Source organism: Chaetodon trifascialis, chromosome 21 (genome assembly GCF_039877785.1).
Source record: "Chaetodon trifascialis isolate fChaTrf1 chromosome 21, fChaTrf1.hap1, whole genome shotgun sequence".
Classification (NCBI taxonomy): domain Eukaryota; kingdom Metazoa; phylum Chordata; class Actinopteri; order Chaetodontiformes; family Chaetodontidae; genus Chaetodon; species Chaetodon trifascialis.
Genome location: NC_092076.1, coordinates 6,267,894 through 6,284,033, shown reverse-complemented (window position 1 = coordinate 6,284,033; position 16,140 = coordinate 6,267,894). Strand labels below are relative to the sequence as shown.

General features: G+C 43.6%; 3 protein-coding genes across 3 annotated transcripts; 2 read left to right on the top strand and 1 right to left on the bottom strand.

Moving 5' to 3' along the window:
* Positions 1–1,614: 1,614 nt before the first annotated feature.
* gch2 (GTP cyclohydrolase 2) lies at positions 1,615–5,022 on the top strand. The gene is made up of 6 exons (XM_070990739.1): positions 1,615–1,966; positions 2,543–2,652; positions 2,889–2,944; positions 3,485–3,516; positions 3,642–3,726; positions 4,557–5,022. The coding sequence occupies exons 1-6, from the start codon at positions 1,675–1,677 to the stop codon at positions 4,684–4,686; spliced, it is 705 nt and encodes a 234-aa protein (XP_070846840.1). The 5' UTR covers positions 1,615–1,674; the 3' UTR covers positions 4,687–5,022.
* Positions 5,023–6,506: 1,484 nt separating this feature from the next.
* On the bottom strand, positions 6,507–9,453 carry cript (cysteine-rich PDZ-binding protein). The gene is made up of 5 exons (XM_070990718.1): positions 9,323–9,453; positions 9,078–9,143; positions 8,853–8,907; positions 8,492–8,595; positions 6,507–6,998 (listed from the first exon to the last, which is right to left on the bottom strand). Exons 1-5 carry the CDS (start codon positions 9,336–9,338, stop codon positions 6,934–6,936), a joined length of 306 nt encoding a protein of 101 aa, XP_070846819.1. The 5' UTR covers positions 9,339–9,453; the 3' UTR covers positions 6,507–6,933.
* A 643-nt stretch (positions 9,454–10,096) lies between these two features.
* Positions 10,097–13,578, top strand: pigf (phosphatidylinositol glycan anchor biosynthesis, class F). The gene is made up of 5 exons (XM_070990702.1): positions 10,097–10,468; positions 11,162–11,253; positions 11,663–11,779; positions 11,913–12,021; positions 13,252–13,578. The coding sequence occupies exons 1-5, from the start codon at positions 10,241–10,243 to the stop codon at positions 13,363–13,365; spliced, it is 660 nt and encodes a 219-aa protein (XP_070846803.1). The 5' UTR covers positions 10,097–10,240; the 3' UTR covers positions 13,366–13,578.
* The last annotated feature ends 2,562 nt before the right edge of the window (positions 13,579–16,140 follow it).

Here is a 16,140-nt window from a genome sequence, read left to right as displayed (position 1 = left end):
TATTTTCTTACTAAACTTTGCGAGGGAAATGTGCTATTTGTGCATGCTTGGCATTAACTGTGGTCATCTGAATTTTAAAGATTAATTTGGATTGGTCAGCTGGGATCATTTGTGTGGCGTAGGCATCAACAGACACAGTACTATTGCACGGATGGGATGGATGTAGTGACTTTTATACTCGACAAGCAACAGCAAGAAAACATGCAAGCATGAATTGGTAGAAGAAGAGGAAGAACAAAAAGAAGAGTGAGCTTAGAGAGAGCATTTTGGAGTTAAATTTGTATTTTAGACTTTTTTATATTACATAAATAGTTTTATTTTAAGCACGATTTGAAATTTACAAAATTATATTTTGGAGCCGTCATTCGGGCAAGCCCAAAAAATACTCCTAATTTCACTGTACAATTAGTGGGTATTGTATGTTTAAAGAAAAGGCAAACAAAGTAAAACCCTTCTGCCAAAGGGAAAGTCTGAAGATACACAAAATGGCTTTGCTCTGTTGATTGAAGTGTAAAAAGCAAAGGTAGTCATATGCCATCATGTGAGAAGATGTGACAACTCTGCTCCATTAATATTCCAGGAATCTGCATGACTGATGTGCATGAATGTGTTTCTAGAACAGGAGATCACACTTTCTTCCTCCATTGTCAACTGAACATGCACATAAGAGAATACGTGAGGGTTTGGCTTATGTAAGGGTGGTGTGAGGAAGTGTGACACTGTGTGTTATTTACTCGGCCACCGTTTCATCCTTCTCCAGGAATTGTTGTTCTCGCTGCAAATGATCAGTCACTCAAATTATTCCACCGGTATCATGGGAAATTACATTTCACAGCCATCTGATCCTAAGACAGAAAGGTTTTAGGTCAAACTTTTTTCACCACCATTTTCTCTGACTGGGCCTTTTGTGTTTTTATGATACCTGAAGGCCACCGTAGGGTCTCAAGTAGTGCAAGGGGTATTCACTTGCAATATGCACCCTCACTGATAGATGCCACTAAATCCTACACATGTCCTTGGCTCAACAGTTTGATTTGCAGCATCACCGCTCTGTTTACGACACTGTTATGAGACCACCGCCTCTGCATTTCACTGGTATTTCACCTTTAGGTGGTTTCATACTAATATACATACAACTAGATTCATGCTACATGGAGGACTCTCAGTGGCTTTTAAATGAGGTTTCAAATGGTGGAGACTCCCCAGAACAGATGATGCCAAAACAATGTAGCATGAATACATTGAGATTTTTATTTACTGTTGGTTGCTTATGGGAGCTGGGAGTTAAAGGGCAACAAACAATTATGCCTGAGCTCCGCGTGGAGTCATGAGCTCCAGACTGATCTGTGTAGTTTCAGCGAAAGAAAGACCGGAACTAATATATGCGACAGGCGCTGGTGTGTGGATGGGATGCAGAAAAGCCGGTTGTATGCCCTACTTTTTTCGGCAAAGGGGCGGTGGGGGATGTCTGTGATGACATTTAACGCTGCTGACGAAATTATTGTTTGACGTCGGCGGCACTTTGACAAATGGAAACACTGTAGCGCACGTGGCAGCGGTTTTATAAACGCGGCGCGCACCGGGAACAGGAGAAGCCCACCAGAAACTGGGAAACTCGGCATCACCGCCTCTCTCGTCTCTTCTTCTCTTCTTCCAGTCTTGAAGCGCTCCGACATGAACGGCCACTGCAACGGCAAGATGAACGACACCGTGGAGGAGTTCCACTGCAACAACGGCCTCAGCGACCTCATCATAGACACCAGCAAGTCCGCCGTGCGCCGCAAGGGCGAGACGTCCCGCAAAGAAGCCGAGGACCATTCTCGCTTACCTGCGCTCGAGGTCGCCTACGCCAACATCCTCCGCGAGCTCGGGGAGGACACAGACCGGCAGGGGCTGCTGCGCACGCCGCTGCGCGCCGCCAAGGCCATGCAGTTCCTCACCAAGGGCTACCACGAGACCGTCGACGGTGAGTCAACAGGTGCCCGTCTGTGGGCTTTACACTGGGACATGCTCTTGTCATTAATGTGAGGGGCCACGGCCCCTCTCTCTGCTATAATAGTGAAAATCCACATGACCAGGACAATAGAAACCCCTGCAGACGGCCATGCATCCTGACGGAAACATACAGCCTTTGACGGTTGTGCGTCAACATGATGGTGATGTTTGCATGAGGTTGCATTAAGCTGTAAGCTGCTCCTCCAGGCAGCACTCCTTATAGACTTATAGGCTGCCAAACTACATCTGTAGTTAGGTTTTGGCAGGACTATTGGCTATAATAACATTCCCAAATCTGTTACATTACAGCAGCTGTAACAAAAAAAAAAAGAGTTTAGAGTCAATTAATCAATCAGTCAATCAAGAGAAAATAAGGGGGTAATTTTGGTAGTCGATTGATAGTTTAAGTTTTGGTTTTTTTTCCGACAAAATGCCAAAAGTTAAGTAGTTCCAGCCTCACAAATATGAACATTTCTTAGTTTTCCACGATCATACTGTGTGTTAAAAGTACTTTCTAACATGTGCATATGTGTGTTTGTGCCCAAAGACGTCTTAAACAATGCCATATTCGATGAAGACCACGAAGAGATGGTGATTGTAAAGGACATCGACATGTTTTCCCTGTGCGAACATCACCTAGTGCCCTTTTTTGGCAAGGTAAGTCTCGTGCGTGAACCAAAGGGGAAATGCACGTGAAGTGTTTCAGGGTTAAATGCAATCATTAAATCAATCTCACAAACAAACACCTGATATGCTGTTTTTGTGCAAGTTTGTGTATGTCGCCGCCCTTTGTTTCTGCTCGTGAGCTGGTCGAAGCACCCAGTCGATAACATTCACAATCCTTTGCTCTGATTATATGACCTCTGCTTTGACATGCTGCCTTCTCTCTCCAGGTTCACATTGGGTATATTCCCAACAAGAAAGTGGTGGGACTCAGCAAGCTAGCAAGGTAACGCACACGCATACACACATATCATACCCTCCTGCTGCCACTGTGGCTGTATGTTTCTGGTGTTAGTGCCGGGTGGATGAGTTCTTCTGTTATCTCAGTGCATTGACCTGGAGGCTTAAGTCTAAGCCCAGTGGCCACCATCTAGTCCTCTCACCAGGCACACTCACAGACACAAATCTAAACTCTATCCGCCCTCGAGCCGTGAGAAAATCCCTTCAGACCTGTGGGAATCAGCAGTTATTATCACTGCCTCTCTGTCTGTCTCCTTGTCTCCCTTTCCTAAAATATCACACCGTCTCTGAACATACAAACCCAGAATAACAGTAACAGAGTCACTGGGTTTTTAGACCAACTTGCTGCTGTTGAGTCTTGCACGGCAGATTCAGAGGGTTCGGTCGGGTGAATCATTCACAGATAAAGGGTCTGTAAAGTTGGATAGCCAGACGAGAGGCTAGGGGTCACGGACTGTGTTTATGAAAAGATCAATCTGATCTGTAATCAGTCTGCTCCACTGTGCTTCTGTTCTGGTTTCTGCAGGATTGTGGAGGTCTTCAGTCGGAGGCTTCAGGGTAAGCCACAAAAGAAATGAATGCAATATTGACAGGCTTTGCATGTGATTACCATTTTTCTTCCAGCTCATCTAAAAATTTGAATGCGGCCTGGTTTGTGTTTATCATGCTTTGTTTTCTTTCAGTTCAAGAGCGGCTGACCAAGCAGATTGCCACTGGAATATCAGAGGCTCTGCAGCCCAAAGGTGTAGCTGTGGTTATTGAAGCAAAGTGAGTATACACACGCGGTTCCCTAAAGCCATTCCCCAAACTGTCCTCGCTCAACCTGCACATCCTTAAAGTCTGCCACCACGAGGCCGTTCCAGTGAAAGTAAAGGATCTGTGTTGAAGACCTGCCTTTCCAAACTGCCTTCAGTCATTAGAAGGCTTTCTCTCTTCATGATTGGTTATTTTCCATTGTAATCGCTGCCTAGCAGGCTGTTGTCTTTCAGCAATTAACACATTTACCTCCCGACACTTTTTCCTTCCATCTCTCCACGTCTTCAGTTGGAAGGACTAAGATGCAGTTGAAAGACACGAGGGGAAAGACTTATGGTAGACTCTGCCTGCTAGCTTGGTCTGGTATGACCAGTTGCTTTCAGTTGCTAAATGTTAGCATAATGCTAGCAAACAAGCTAAATTATTAATAACATCATGAAGCATCGATGCAGCTGAACCAGAGATCTCGGATGTTATATTCCACGCATTTGTCTTCACTGTCCAAGTCTTGCGTCTACATTACCCACAGTGCAACTGGACTGCCAACAGTTTCATAAGAGAATCAGGTGCATCGTGCTTTTAGCTGTTAGCCTCAAGCAGAGCTGAGGAGGTTCTGGTTAGCTTGCTTCTTTCTAATTTAACACCTCCAGATTTTTTAAATTGTCAAACTTGTAGTCTTCAGCCGCATCCGACACCGACTTTTCACAACTTTGTTCATCTGTAAACTAGAAGACTTTGACCAGTCAAATTGATGGCGTTCCCCTTTCAATACATGTCCTAAGTTCAGAGACTTGCCTCAGAGCAGGAAGCTGCAAATCTGAGCTGTGTGTGTGTGTTTGCAGGCACATGTGTATGGTCATGCGTGGCGTCCAGAAGATGAACAGCTGCACAGTGACGAGCACCATGCTGGGAGTCTGCCTGGAGGACCCCAAAATTCGGGAGGAGTTCCTGACTCTTTCGCATCGCACCTAACAAATGTCATACACCACTCACTCCCGAGCCTCTGCACACAGCAGCACAGGGAAAGCTCTAGAGCGACAGTGGGTCCACATCTGACTTCCTGCCGCAGAAATCCATTATTTGAAATCACTGTGAACACAGCAGGAAGTAGAAGACTCACATTTTTGGTGCCTTTACGAGATATTTTACAGTCTTACGCAGCAATATTCTTGTTATACTGTATAAACCTGAGTGCAATGTCGTAACATGATAATACTGAAAATGTTTGTTTTTTTTCTGAGGAATTCATTGGTGCTTTCACACAAGTGATACCCTTACGCCTGTCCTTGCTTTATTACTATATTTAGAATCCACAGATGTTAATAATTTGTGTCATTTCTAAATCTACATTTATAAAGTCTTTGTAATATATTACATTTTAAAGATAAAAAGCTAATTATTTCTGTAGTCTAAAGAGTACAATGGATGATGTGCTGAAGAGATTTTTGGTTTTATCAGTGACCACTGTGTCATGTATTTTGAAGATCCTTTGCTGAAATAAAATGACAGAAACATTATGAGAGTTGTCAAGCTTACTTTGAGTATGTCAAGAAGAACGTTTCAGTGTGTTGTGTTCGTTTCATTAATGACATTATGCCAGACAATGATTGTGTTTCCTACTAATTCTAATTGATTTTAAAAATGTGGTGTGTTCATGCTGGAAAAGTGACGTGAGGTTTACCTAAATATGTTTACAGCCTGCTACAAAAACGTTTGTTTTTTTTGTTTTTTTTGTCTCTATAGCTAGTGAACGCAGGATTATTTTTACGTAACTCACTTAATTAAATTATGTTATGACTTAAACTAATGCATAATTATGGCTATGACTGCTCTGAGTGGCAGCTAGCTGCTAGGCTTCAGCCACCAGGCTTCATTCGGCCCTCAGTCAGGTGATGTTACGATGGGGGCAGCTGGAGCCACTGTAACTGTGAAAACTTTGACCTGCTGGTGGTCAAAGTCAAAAGAATTCATCCTGTGGTGATCACGAATGTGTGGATCAAAGCGGTAAACAGACCGGCTATGCTATGCCTAAAAAGTCAGTGTGCAGAGCAAATCTGTGTTCGTAGCACAAAACGGTAACGTGAACTGATCTCTATAAACTGGAGAAACAGTATGCGTATATATAGTACAATATGCACACTATGTGTATATAGTATAGACTTGGGACTATTTTAGTTGATCCTTGACATTATTTGTATTAGTCCAAGGGGACGTCATCCACGTCAATGGATGTGAGCATTGAGAGCTTGAGATTTGGCTGAGTTATTGTTAGATAAACAGTTGTTTGTTTTGTGCGCCGCTGCACGTGGCTGCTCCTCAGGCACAGTGGGGTATTATCCAATGTCCATGAACAGTTGTAGTTGTAGTCACTTGTAAGCAAAGTAGAAACAAACTGGCCTGAACGCCTTACTCATTTACTACGACCCAGTGATACTGACATGAGTACATTAGCTGGAGACTGGTTCTGCTTTAGCGCTGTGGTGCAACAGCATAAATCAATAATGATAGACAAAAGCATGTGTGTGCATATGTGGATGAGGGCCTGAGGGTGAGCAAGGCCTTTAAATATCAGCAGAGGACCCGTCATCAAACAACCTGTGAACTATAACCTCCGTCTCTGACAGCAGTGGGAAAGGGGGTCATAACGAACTGTGTGGCATACAGTTTCCAAACAAGATTATCTCAGGCTAACCCAATTATTACAGGACAAATGTGGGTTTGCTGTGCGCAACAGGCCAAAGCTGTATCCTTCATGGCCTGAGGCAGAGGTAAAAAATAATCCTGTCAAATGTCCTCGTATAGAATGATTTAATTCACTCAACAACAAAAAAAAATGCAACACTCGATATATTACATACAGAAATAGCAATTTTAAAAAGCAAAGAATTCAAGTCTAAGTACTGAATTTAAAATATACACAAAAAATCTAGAAGCCTCAACTTGAGAAAAAGGTGATAACATTGCGGTGTATTTATAGACAACAGTATTTCCCTGTTTATGGCCACTGTAATAGTTCCAGTGGCATTATTTGACATTATACAACAAGAGAGCAAAGCCACCTCCAAATCTCTCTCTGTCACAGAGGTGGGAAGGAGAACAGTAAAGACTTATTGCTGTCTATCACAGGACATGGTGGAAGAAATACTGAACATGTGACAAGATGACAAACATGCACCATCGGTCTCATCCTCGCGTTCGTGGAGCTGTTCTCTGATCCTGTCACACAGATGTCTGCTTGTAGTTCTTGGTGTCCAAAACCTTTTTTCCACACATCGCACAGATCCCTGGAGAGACAAAGAGGGATGACGGAAAGATAAATGCAATGAAAAAAGCATCAGTGCAGACAGAGAGGAGAGCAACGTCAGGAGCAGGTGTGCACGTCTTGTGTTATGTAGCATGCATGAGCGAATCCGGTGGACACAGAGCAACGTTAGCATTCATTTGGAGCTGTTCCCCAGTGCTCACTCTCATTTTAGCTCAATTTTTGCTCGTCACTAACTCCCGAGGGGAACATCTGACTCTGTCACTAAACGCTAGTCTTTAACTAGTCTGCTATTTTGCGCTGGGCAGGTAGCGGAAAACCTGTTGCCTGTTGACGGTGATGAGAGCGGGAAGACTGAACCACAGCAGAAGCTATGGCCCAGAAAAAAACAACAGAGCGAGTTAAAGGATGCCAGAAATCTCTGCAGAGCTGTGGGGAAATGCAGAAATGGTAATAATTCTCTGTGGGCTCGTCACTACAAACGACTGGAAACGGTGCTTGAAAGTTTGCTCAATACATTGTTGTTTTTCACACGTGACTTTCCTGTTTTAGTGCTAAAAAAACAAATCCTCCAGCTCTTTCAGTGGCACACATTCACTGTAAACAGCCCATTCTTCCCAATCCAAAACACACTCGGCCAGCTTTGCGATGTGAGGCAGTTTTGTGATGTCACGTTTGTTGAGCCTTCTGGTCATGGAGCCTTCACTCAATACACATGGATCTGCGCCTCACTTGTTTATTCTGTTTGTGTGTCCACTGCAGCTTTATCTGGCCTGGTTTTCTGCAGCTGACACTGGCCGCTTCAAGGTTCATCAAGATATGCTATGTCCACTTATTTGGATTTCAACACTCACTAGTTTACAGAAATGTTAGACAGTGAAGCCTGCTGGTGCCAGCAAACACACTTAACTCAAACAAACCTATAAAAGTAAAAATCTTAATCAGTATTGTCCCTGATGTTAGAGTTAGATCCATCCATCCATCCATTTTCTATACCCGACTATCCCTTTTCGGGGATGGGGGGGTGCTGGAGCCTATCCCAGCTGTCAACAGGCGAGAGGCGGGGTACACCCTGAGCCGGTCGCCAGTCGATTGCAGGGCAACATACAAAGACAGACAACCATGCACACTCACACTCACACCTAAGGACAATTTAGAGTCACCAATTAACCTAATGAGCATGTTTTCGGTCTGTGGGAGGAAGCCGGAGTGCCCGGAGACAACCAACGCATGCACGGGAAGAACATGCAAACTTCGCACAGAAAGGCCCCCGCCTGACCCGGGGATCGAACTGGCGACCTTTTTGCTGTGAGGCACGTGCACTACCTGCTGCACAACCGTGCATTCTCTCACAGTTTCTTTCATTTGTGCAAAAATCTCAAACATGATCGGGTTTTAACAATGAGTCCATGAGTCTTAACCATAGTGTTGTACAGGAAGAACGAGGGAAACTCACAACATTAAACGCATTAGGATTTCTGCTCAGTGTGTAGTCCAGTGTGAGCGACAGAATACCTTTCTTGTATGCACAGCCCTGACAGTAGTGTGATCCAGACTGATGAACCGAGCTCTTGCAGATCCTGCAGGTAGCAAAGCCCGTCTTGCTGTAGGGGTCAAACCTGAGAGGGAGATGCATTACAGATCCATCACTACAATGCACTAATGTTTTTGTTTGTTTGTTTGTTTTTTAGCCATACGTTAGAGGTCTAGAGAACAAATGAACATGCTAATATACATGCAATAATCAGAGGGGGTTGATAAAAACTTCTTTTCTGTGAGCTCCTGTAGATACAAACACCGGCAATGTTCGGGATGTTCCCTCACAAACAATCAAAGAACATTTTGATTTAAAGTTGGGCTTTAGTGAGCTACTCACCTGGCTTTCTTAGCAGTCAGAAACTTGTTTTCATTCAGCTTACGCCCACCGCCCTCTAGAGGAGAGAAGCAGAGTGAACTCTATGAAACATCATCATCTCAGTAACATGACATTATAATATGTTGTGGTTTTTTTATTCTAAAATCTGAACCCAACTACACATATGAGTTCAACTACGTTTTATGTTCAAAACAAATGCTCGCTGAATCGGAGTCCTCTGTTTACCTGTGGTATTCCGTGCTCCATCCTTCCAGGTGTCAGGTGTGATGACTTTGCCAAGCTTCTTCTCGCCTAAAACAGTAAGACGATATTAATAGAGAGAACAATAAACCAATTTAACGACGAGGGCAGAAGTGGCAACAGCTAGCGTTGACACGACGTTAGCTTTCGCAGTGTATCAAGCCTTCGCCAACAGTCCAAATGTAGGTGAGATTTGGGGATGGAAAACATCTGAACAGTGTGATACGTACACTTTTCACAAACCATATTTCCTTATGTTTGTCTAAACCAATGGTTTTCAACGGCTGGTCAAAATAAAACAACAAATAATGCTAAATCCTACTAGCTCAGTTAATCTTTCTAAACTTCCGGCTCGTTTCTTCCTCTCTCGTATTCGCAACAGATTGATTGGTCAAAGCTGTGTGAATCTCACCACTCATTGGCGGATGCTACTGTCCATCGCATGAAGATCCGGTAAAACTTTGCTGACTATCTGTGATTGGTTACAAAAAATACCCTTTAAAATCTGTCAAGATAACCACAGAATAATACTTCCTGCTTCCTGCAGTTTTTCTTCAAAATAGAACACTGTCACTCTGACACAGTTGAACTTGGTGTCTTTGAGAGAAAATTAAATATAGCACGTGTAGGCCAAACAACTGTGTACTAATGTGTAGCATAGCTAAGCAGAGACACTTTGAAGAACCCAGAAACTGATTTATTTAATTTTAGAGAATACATAGAATTATAATGGCAGTCTCACTCTCTGCACAGACACACAAACACTAAATCACAAAGACAGCTCATGCTAGCTTTAGCATGCATTTTATTTTACAATAAATTATATATGTGTGGTATGTATACCTAATAGATTTACACGGTGAAAGGTACTATAATTTATATTTAAATTAAATAATATTCTCTTGTTCGTTTTACTTCTGTTCAACTTGTAAATTGCGCTTTCATTTGCAAGGTACACCACGGGGCCTTTATTGTGAAGTCCTCGCGGAAGCCACTGTCACTCCATGTTTACGGAAGACGGGTCCAGAAAGTCACCTATGGACTCAACGGACTCCGTACATCCGTTACCAATTTAACATTTTAAAGTCTTTTATTGGGATTTTGTCCTTTCTCTTAGTTTGCTGTCGTAGTTAGAGACAGCCTTCACAATGTGGGACCATGAAATCAGAGCCATGGCGTCCACTCACGCCATCATCGCCGCCTCGGTGTTCATGGCGACCGTCCTACCTGCGGTGTTCGTGCCGGGCTTCTCGGTGTATGGCACTCACCTGCTGTGGCTCTACTCGGCGTCCGGGGCGGTCACCGCGGTCAGTGTCGCCGTCTTCTGGCTGCTCGGCATTACACCGCCCACCAAGAAGCACACACTGGGATACAAGGTGCTAACCTCCATTCATCGAGACTGGTGTGCTAGTGGTAGCTAAGGGCTGAGTGAGGCTGAAAACTGTTTACAACTTTTAACACTTTAAAGTAAAAGTACAGAAGTATTAGCAGGAAAAGTACTTGTTACATAAAAAGTTAAACTACTCACTACAATAAAAAGGACCCTGCGACTGATACACACTGATACTGCGTAAGTAACATTAGCATTTTAATGTTGTAGCTAGTTGAGCTTTAGCTAACTGCTAATTTTAACTGCTTTAAACCCAGTTGGCTAGTTTAGCCAGTGGTTCAGGCCCCCTCCTAAGGGTCCCAGAGCAAGAGTAAAATAAAGTGGAATATAAGAAAGATACACAGGTGAATAAAGGTACATGCACTGCAAACTATGAGTAAGTGCACTCAATTTGAATGTAATAAAAGGCAGTGAGTAGGGTTGCGAACTAACTTACGGAAAATTTTGAAAGAGAATTTAAGCTCAGGAATTTCAGAAAATTTGCACAATTTCAATTAAAAATAGTTCAAGATGGAAAATGGCAATTGTGCCAACATACTTCAGCAGGGACTTTGCCCTGTACCTGTTAATTCCCATCAAAAGTTTCCACCTTGAATATTCCTGGAATTTTGCAACCCTATCAGTGGCAAACAGAAAAGTTTTTACTCTTTTTTTAAAACATGTTTTGTTTTTTCCGCAGCTGTCGAGGTTGTTTCGTTCCTGTCTGTACTTCTTCCTGTCCTGCCTGTTTTTCCACACTGTGGTGGTCCTGTATGGAGCGCCGCTGATCGAGTGAGTAGCTAATGAAGCTCATGTCCTGTACCTGTATGTGTGTACAATAGAGAGATATGCAACAGAGGAAAAAAAAAAAATACAGGAAGAGTAGGGATGGGAACTGAGGAGATTTTAATGATACCAGTGCCATTACCACTTCTGCTTATTGGTCTGAGTGTTTATTAGGTCCCTTATTGATTCCTGATCAATTTTAGTCGAGCAGACCAAGAGCTAGCTGTAGCAACAGTCTGCCTTTCATCATCTAAAGAGGATCATTTAGTCTCTGTGTGTTTCATACCCTGTAATTACTCACTGCTAACAGTTGCTGCTTTCTTTACTTCACTGCATTGATGCAGGTTCTGCCTCCACAAGACGTTTGCGTCACTAAAACTGTGCTCTGACCTCTAATTTGTCATGTGTGCTTCAGATCGGCCTTAGAGACGTTCTCCCTGGCTGTGCTGCTCACCTCTCTGACCACGCTGAGGTGCCTCTGTGTCCTCGGCCCCAACGTCCAGGCCTGGATACGAGTGTTCAGTCGGCATGGGTGAGCCTAAAATCAGCATTTCCTCCTCCCCTGCTCCCTGCTTTTCTCCCATATGTTTCCAGTGCTTATGATATGTTGTGTCTGTTAGCTTAATACGCTGACTGTCCTTGCTTTGCTCTGTCTCTGGCTCTAGAGCTATGTCTGTGTGGGACACCTGTCTTCAGATTACTGTGGCCTGCACAGTGGTAGGAGCCTGGGTCGGAGCCTTCCCTATCCCTCTGGACTGGGACAGGCCTTGGCAGGTCAGCACACTCTGAACATCCTCTCATAAACTGTCGGGAAGTCACGTTTGTATTCGTATCCTAAACCTCCCACCTGCTCGCGAGTAGTTGGCGAGATTAGAATAATCAGTGCCCCTAAAACTGCCAATATCAGGCAGCTGTTTGGGGCCAACTTCTTATTTTTGAATTCAATTCAATTTCAATTTTATTTGTATAGCGCCAAATCACAACAGAAGTTGTCTCAGGACACTTTCCATATAGAGCTGGTACAGACCAAGCTCTTTTATCTACAAAGAAACCAACAATTGAAGGAGCAGTGTGGAGGATTTAGTGGAATCTAGAGGTGAGGTTACAGCTTGCAACCAGCTGAATACCCCTCGCCTCGTCCTCCCCGACTTGCAATAAACACAGAAAATGGTCTCTAGAGCCCGTGTTTGTTTTGTCCCTTCTGGGCTACTGTAGAAAGATGGTTGACGCTGTGGAAGAGAGACATAAAGAGCTCACTCTAAGACATTTAAACTCAGGAGTGTAGGTCAGATGAGCACAGTCCGTTCTGTGTTATGGTCGTTTATAACAGTGGCTGTCAACCGGCGGTTCAGGACCCCTCAAAGGAGTCTGAGGATACACCTGAGTGCTCTTCAGATAATTAACAGGAGAGAAAAGCAGGAAAAGATTTATGTCAGACAGACTTTTTAGTTTTTTGCTTGTGACAAGAAAACCTCTTCAGGCCTCTAAAATTAGTCCCCAATATTGAGTTTCTGCAACTGGTTCACAACCTTTAACAGTATTTCTCTTAATTACTGAGCAGTCGTCCCAACAGCTCCTCCACAGTTTCCTCTGTGAACAAGAAGTCAGCTGTTTCCATTCATCATAAAACCATATTGAGTACGACGTCCACAAGGATGAAATTATAATTCAGCGCAGCAACCGTTAAATCTGCCTCTTTCTTTAATTAATTCAGTATATTCAAATGGAAAAGGAAAAGATTAAAATTGTAATTGCAAAGTCAGTTCTCTGCAAAACGACTGGAGGAAAATGCAGATTAAAGGAACGCTTCGGTAATAGCAGCATAACTCTAAATGACACTGCTGCTGTATTTTTCTCCTTTATAAGTTCCTCTTGAAATTAACTGAACACTACAAGTGCAGACATGCTTGTGGGGGAAATAAAGGGATGCATCAGTGCAGCGTCGGGGTGTTTTATGACACTTTGTGGCCGTGAACACAAACCCACTCGTCTCGCCTCCTTTAGGTTTGGCCTGTTTCCTGCAGTCTGGGCGCTATGATTGGTTTCCTGACCGGGCTTGTCGCCGCTCCTGCGTGGATCCACTACCATCGCAAGCAGCTCACGTACAAGTGCAAGTGATGGACGGACTTACGTTGGCGTGAATGTGACCACGAGGGTGTTTTCCTGCTGTTTTCCTTTGACTTCTCACTGATTATTTATTGGGGACGTTCGCTCCGTTTTGCTACCTGTAGAAAAGATGATTTTTACTTTATGAGCGACGTTATTTTGTACGCACAGACGCTGAATACGTTCCTGAAGACTTTTGACATGAATAAAGCATTACCTCTTTCATAGTGCGCACTTTTTTGATTTAAAGGTTAGGAGGTAAGAACTGCTCCTCAGCATCAGTGATTTGTTTTTGAAGCTTGAATCAAAAAATGCTCAAACCTGTAGGTGGTGCTAGTGGATCACCTCCTGTGTGTGTGTGTGTGTGTGTGTGTGTGTGTGTGTGTGTGTGTGTGTGTGTGTGTGTGTGTGTCTATGTGAAGGTGCCAACACTTTTAATGAAGAGAAGAACGAAGCCTCACACTCAGTTGCACTCGGTATAAGGTAATCAGTATTATCGTTGGGCGGTCGTTTACTGAAGTTAGAAAGTTAAGACAGTGTAAACTTAGTGCAGTGTGCTTCCAGTCTGGCACACACACACACACACACACACACACACACACACACACACACACACACACACACACACACACACACACACACACACACACACACACTGATGCTGTTCTGCACCTGAAGCTCACTGCTGATGAATACTGTTCCTTTTTAAACAACCATTAATCTTGTTCCAACTCCGTTCCAGCGCCCTCCTCCCTCTGCCGCTCTCATTCTCATTCCACCTTTTCACATCCTCAGGCGGCCATATTGATTCACTTTCATTTTAGGGACATTCATTTTCCTCCTTTCATGCCGCCCACATCCCCTGTTCTCCCTCGCAGCCACTAACTACTGTGAAACTAACATTTTCCGCATCGCAGTGTCCAATTGCAAAGAAAATTAGGGATTTTTTGACAACTTCAGTAAGAAAAAGATTTGATTTCAGCGATCTTCGCTGCGTGAAATTTGGAGTTAGTGTACTGTAGTTGGACTGGTGTACAGTTTCAGCACAGAGCCAAGGGGCAGAGCTCTCCATTCGCCCTGTGTTTGAACTCTTATATAAGGTTGTTGCTGGGGAAAGGCTGAGAGAAACAGCCTGAAGGAAAAAGTGAAAAGAGGGAAAAACACATTTTTTAAAAGAACATACAGAGAGAGGCAACGACAAAGCCTTTTAAGTGCCCTACATACACTTACAGCACCAATCAGCACACCTTTTTCATGCCTTAATCTCTCCCACCGTCCCTTATGAAATTCACTCTGACCTCACACTGTTACCTTCTTTACTCTCCGTGCTTTTTTCTTCTGTTTTCCACCTGGGCTCTGGTAACGCTTTGCCTGTGGAGAGCACAGGAAGTGGCGAGCAGGGCTCTTGGAGAACTAAAGAGTACGATCTCACCCTCCAAGTCAAGCGGTGTGAATGTATGGGAGAGCTAAGATGAGTCATACACGTCACCGCAGTTGGACATGTCGCACTTAATTTTCGTCTTTTTTTCCTCTCCCTTGAGGTGCTCTCATTGTGCATGTGATCTACTTTGGGCGCAGAAACGTGGACGGCATCGCTTTGTTCATGCGTTCAATTCCACTTGTGGTTTGTTTCATCTGAGAGACAAGCAGAAGGCCATTCGCTCATGCGCTCGCACAAGCTACAGCTTCACAAATTGCTCTCCTCATTCAATCTCAGAGAACTTTATTTATTCATTATTTGTTCTCAGGCTATGCTATTGTCGCAGGGCTTTGTGAGGAGAGGTAATTTGTCACTCCCCGCCGCTCCTCTCGCCCCAGCCTTTCCTGCAAGGCGGTGTTCGCTCTTATGTTTCTGCATTGCTTCTCTGAGCAGAGAGAAACAAACAGGAGTTGTATACTGTGAATTAAGATGCATCTTCTGCTCTCACCCAAAACATACCTGCCTTGATCAATATTTTTTAAGGGTAGCTCAGTGCTGCTGCGAGCACTGAGAATAAGCACCCACCTCTGCAGCTTTTACAGCCTGCAAATTAAACTTCAGATTCAGTTTCACAGCTCTTATTAACTCTGTTTCCAGCTGCAGCCGGCAGCTATTTTCAGCATGCAAGTTGTGATTGACCCCTGTGCGCTAACAGCCCTGCACCAAACGGCACACTGACAAAGCTAGCAAATGTAGGTTCATCATGGGGCAAGTTAACAGGCCAGATATTTTTCTCAAGAGTTGATGGACTCCAAACCACAGCAAAAAACAGTGAGTTAGTCATCCCGTGGCCAGAAACAAGATGCTAATGTTGCTCTGGGGTTAGCTTGCTAATTTTCACCCCTTTTCTGTTGCATTGCGGATCAGGATGTTGCCTGATATCAGACAGAACTGTCAACTTGACATTTTCCAGTTTCCATTTCATTAAAAATAGGCAGTTAGTAAATGTTAGCATGCTAACGTGCTAAGCTAAGCTAGTGAACATGGCAAATATTATGAGAATGTTACTGAACTGTCACTGTGACTTTGCTAGCATTTAGCTCAAAGCACAGCTGTCAAATTAGAAAAAAAAAATAGCCTATAACCCAAAACACAGCAGAAATAAAGAGAAAATAAAACAAGAATTTATAAAATACTGAGAGAAAAACAAAATCCTAGCTCCCATAGAAAAATCAATATCGTCCCTTCTTCCCTTTCACGTTTATGACTTGCTGGAGGAAATATTTACGTGATATTACACAGTCTTGATTTGGAGCAACTTTTACTAACTCAAACTGATTTGGAGGAGGTGAGGAGGCACTCCAGTC

Coding starts and splice junctions, on each gene's coding strand:
- gch2 (XM_070990739.1), top strand. CDS start 1,675: ATGAACGGCCACTGCAACGGCAAGATGAACGACACCGTGGAGGAGTTC. Junction 1,967..2,542: donor CTACCACGAGACCGTCGACG/GTGAGTCAACAG, acceptor TTGTGCCCAAAG/ACGTCTTAAACAATGCCATA. Junction 3,517..3,641: donor CTTCAGTCGGAGGCTTCAGG/GTAAGCCACAAA, acceptor GTTTTCTTTCAG/TTCAAGAGCGGCTGACCAAG.
- cript (XM_070990718.1), bottom strand. Junction 8,596..8,852: donor CTGACTGCTAAGAAAGCCAG/GTGAGTAGCTCA, acceptor TCTCCCTCTCAG/GTTTGACCCCTACAGCAAGA. Junction 6,999..8,491: donor GGGCTGTGCATACAAGAAAG/GTATTCTGTCGC, acceptor TTGTCTCTCCAG/GGATCTGTGCGATGTGTGGA.
- pigf (XM_070990702.1), top strand. CDS start 10,241: ATGTGGGACCATGAAATCAGAGCCATGGCGTCCACTCACGCCATCATC. Junction 11,254..11,662: donor TATGGAGCGCCGCTGATCGA/GTGAGTAGCTAA, acceptor TGTGTGCTTCAG/ATCGGCCTTAGAGACGTTCT. Junction 12,022..13,251: donor ACTGGGACAGGCCTTGGCAG/GTCAGCACACTC, acceptor CGCCTCCTTTAG/GTTTGGCCTGTTTCCTGCAG.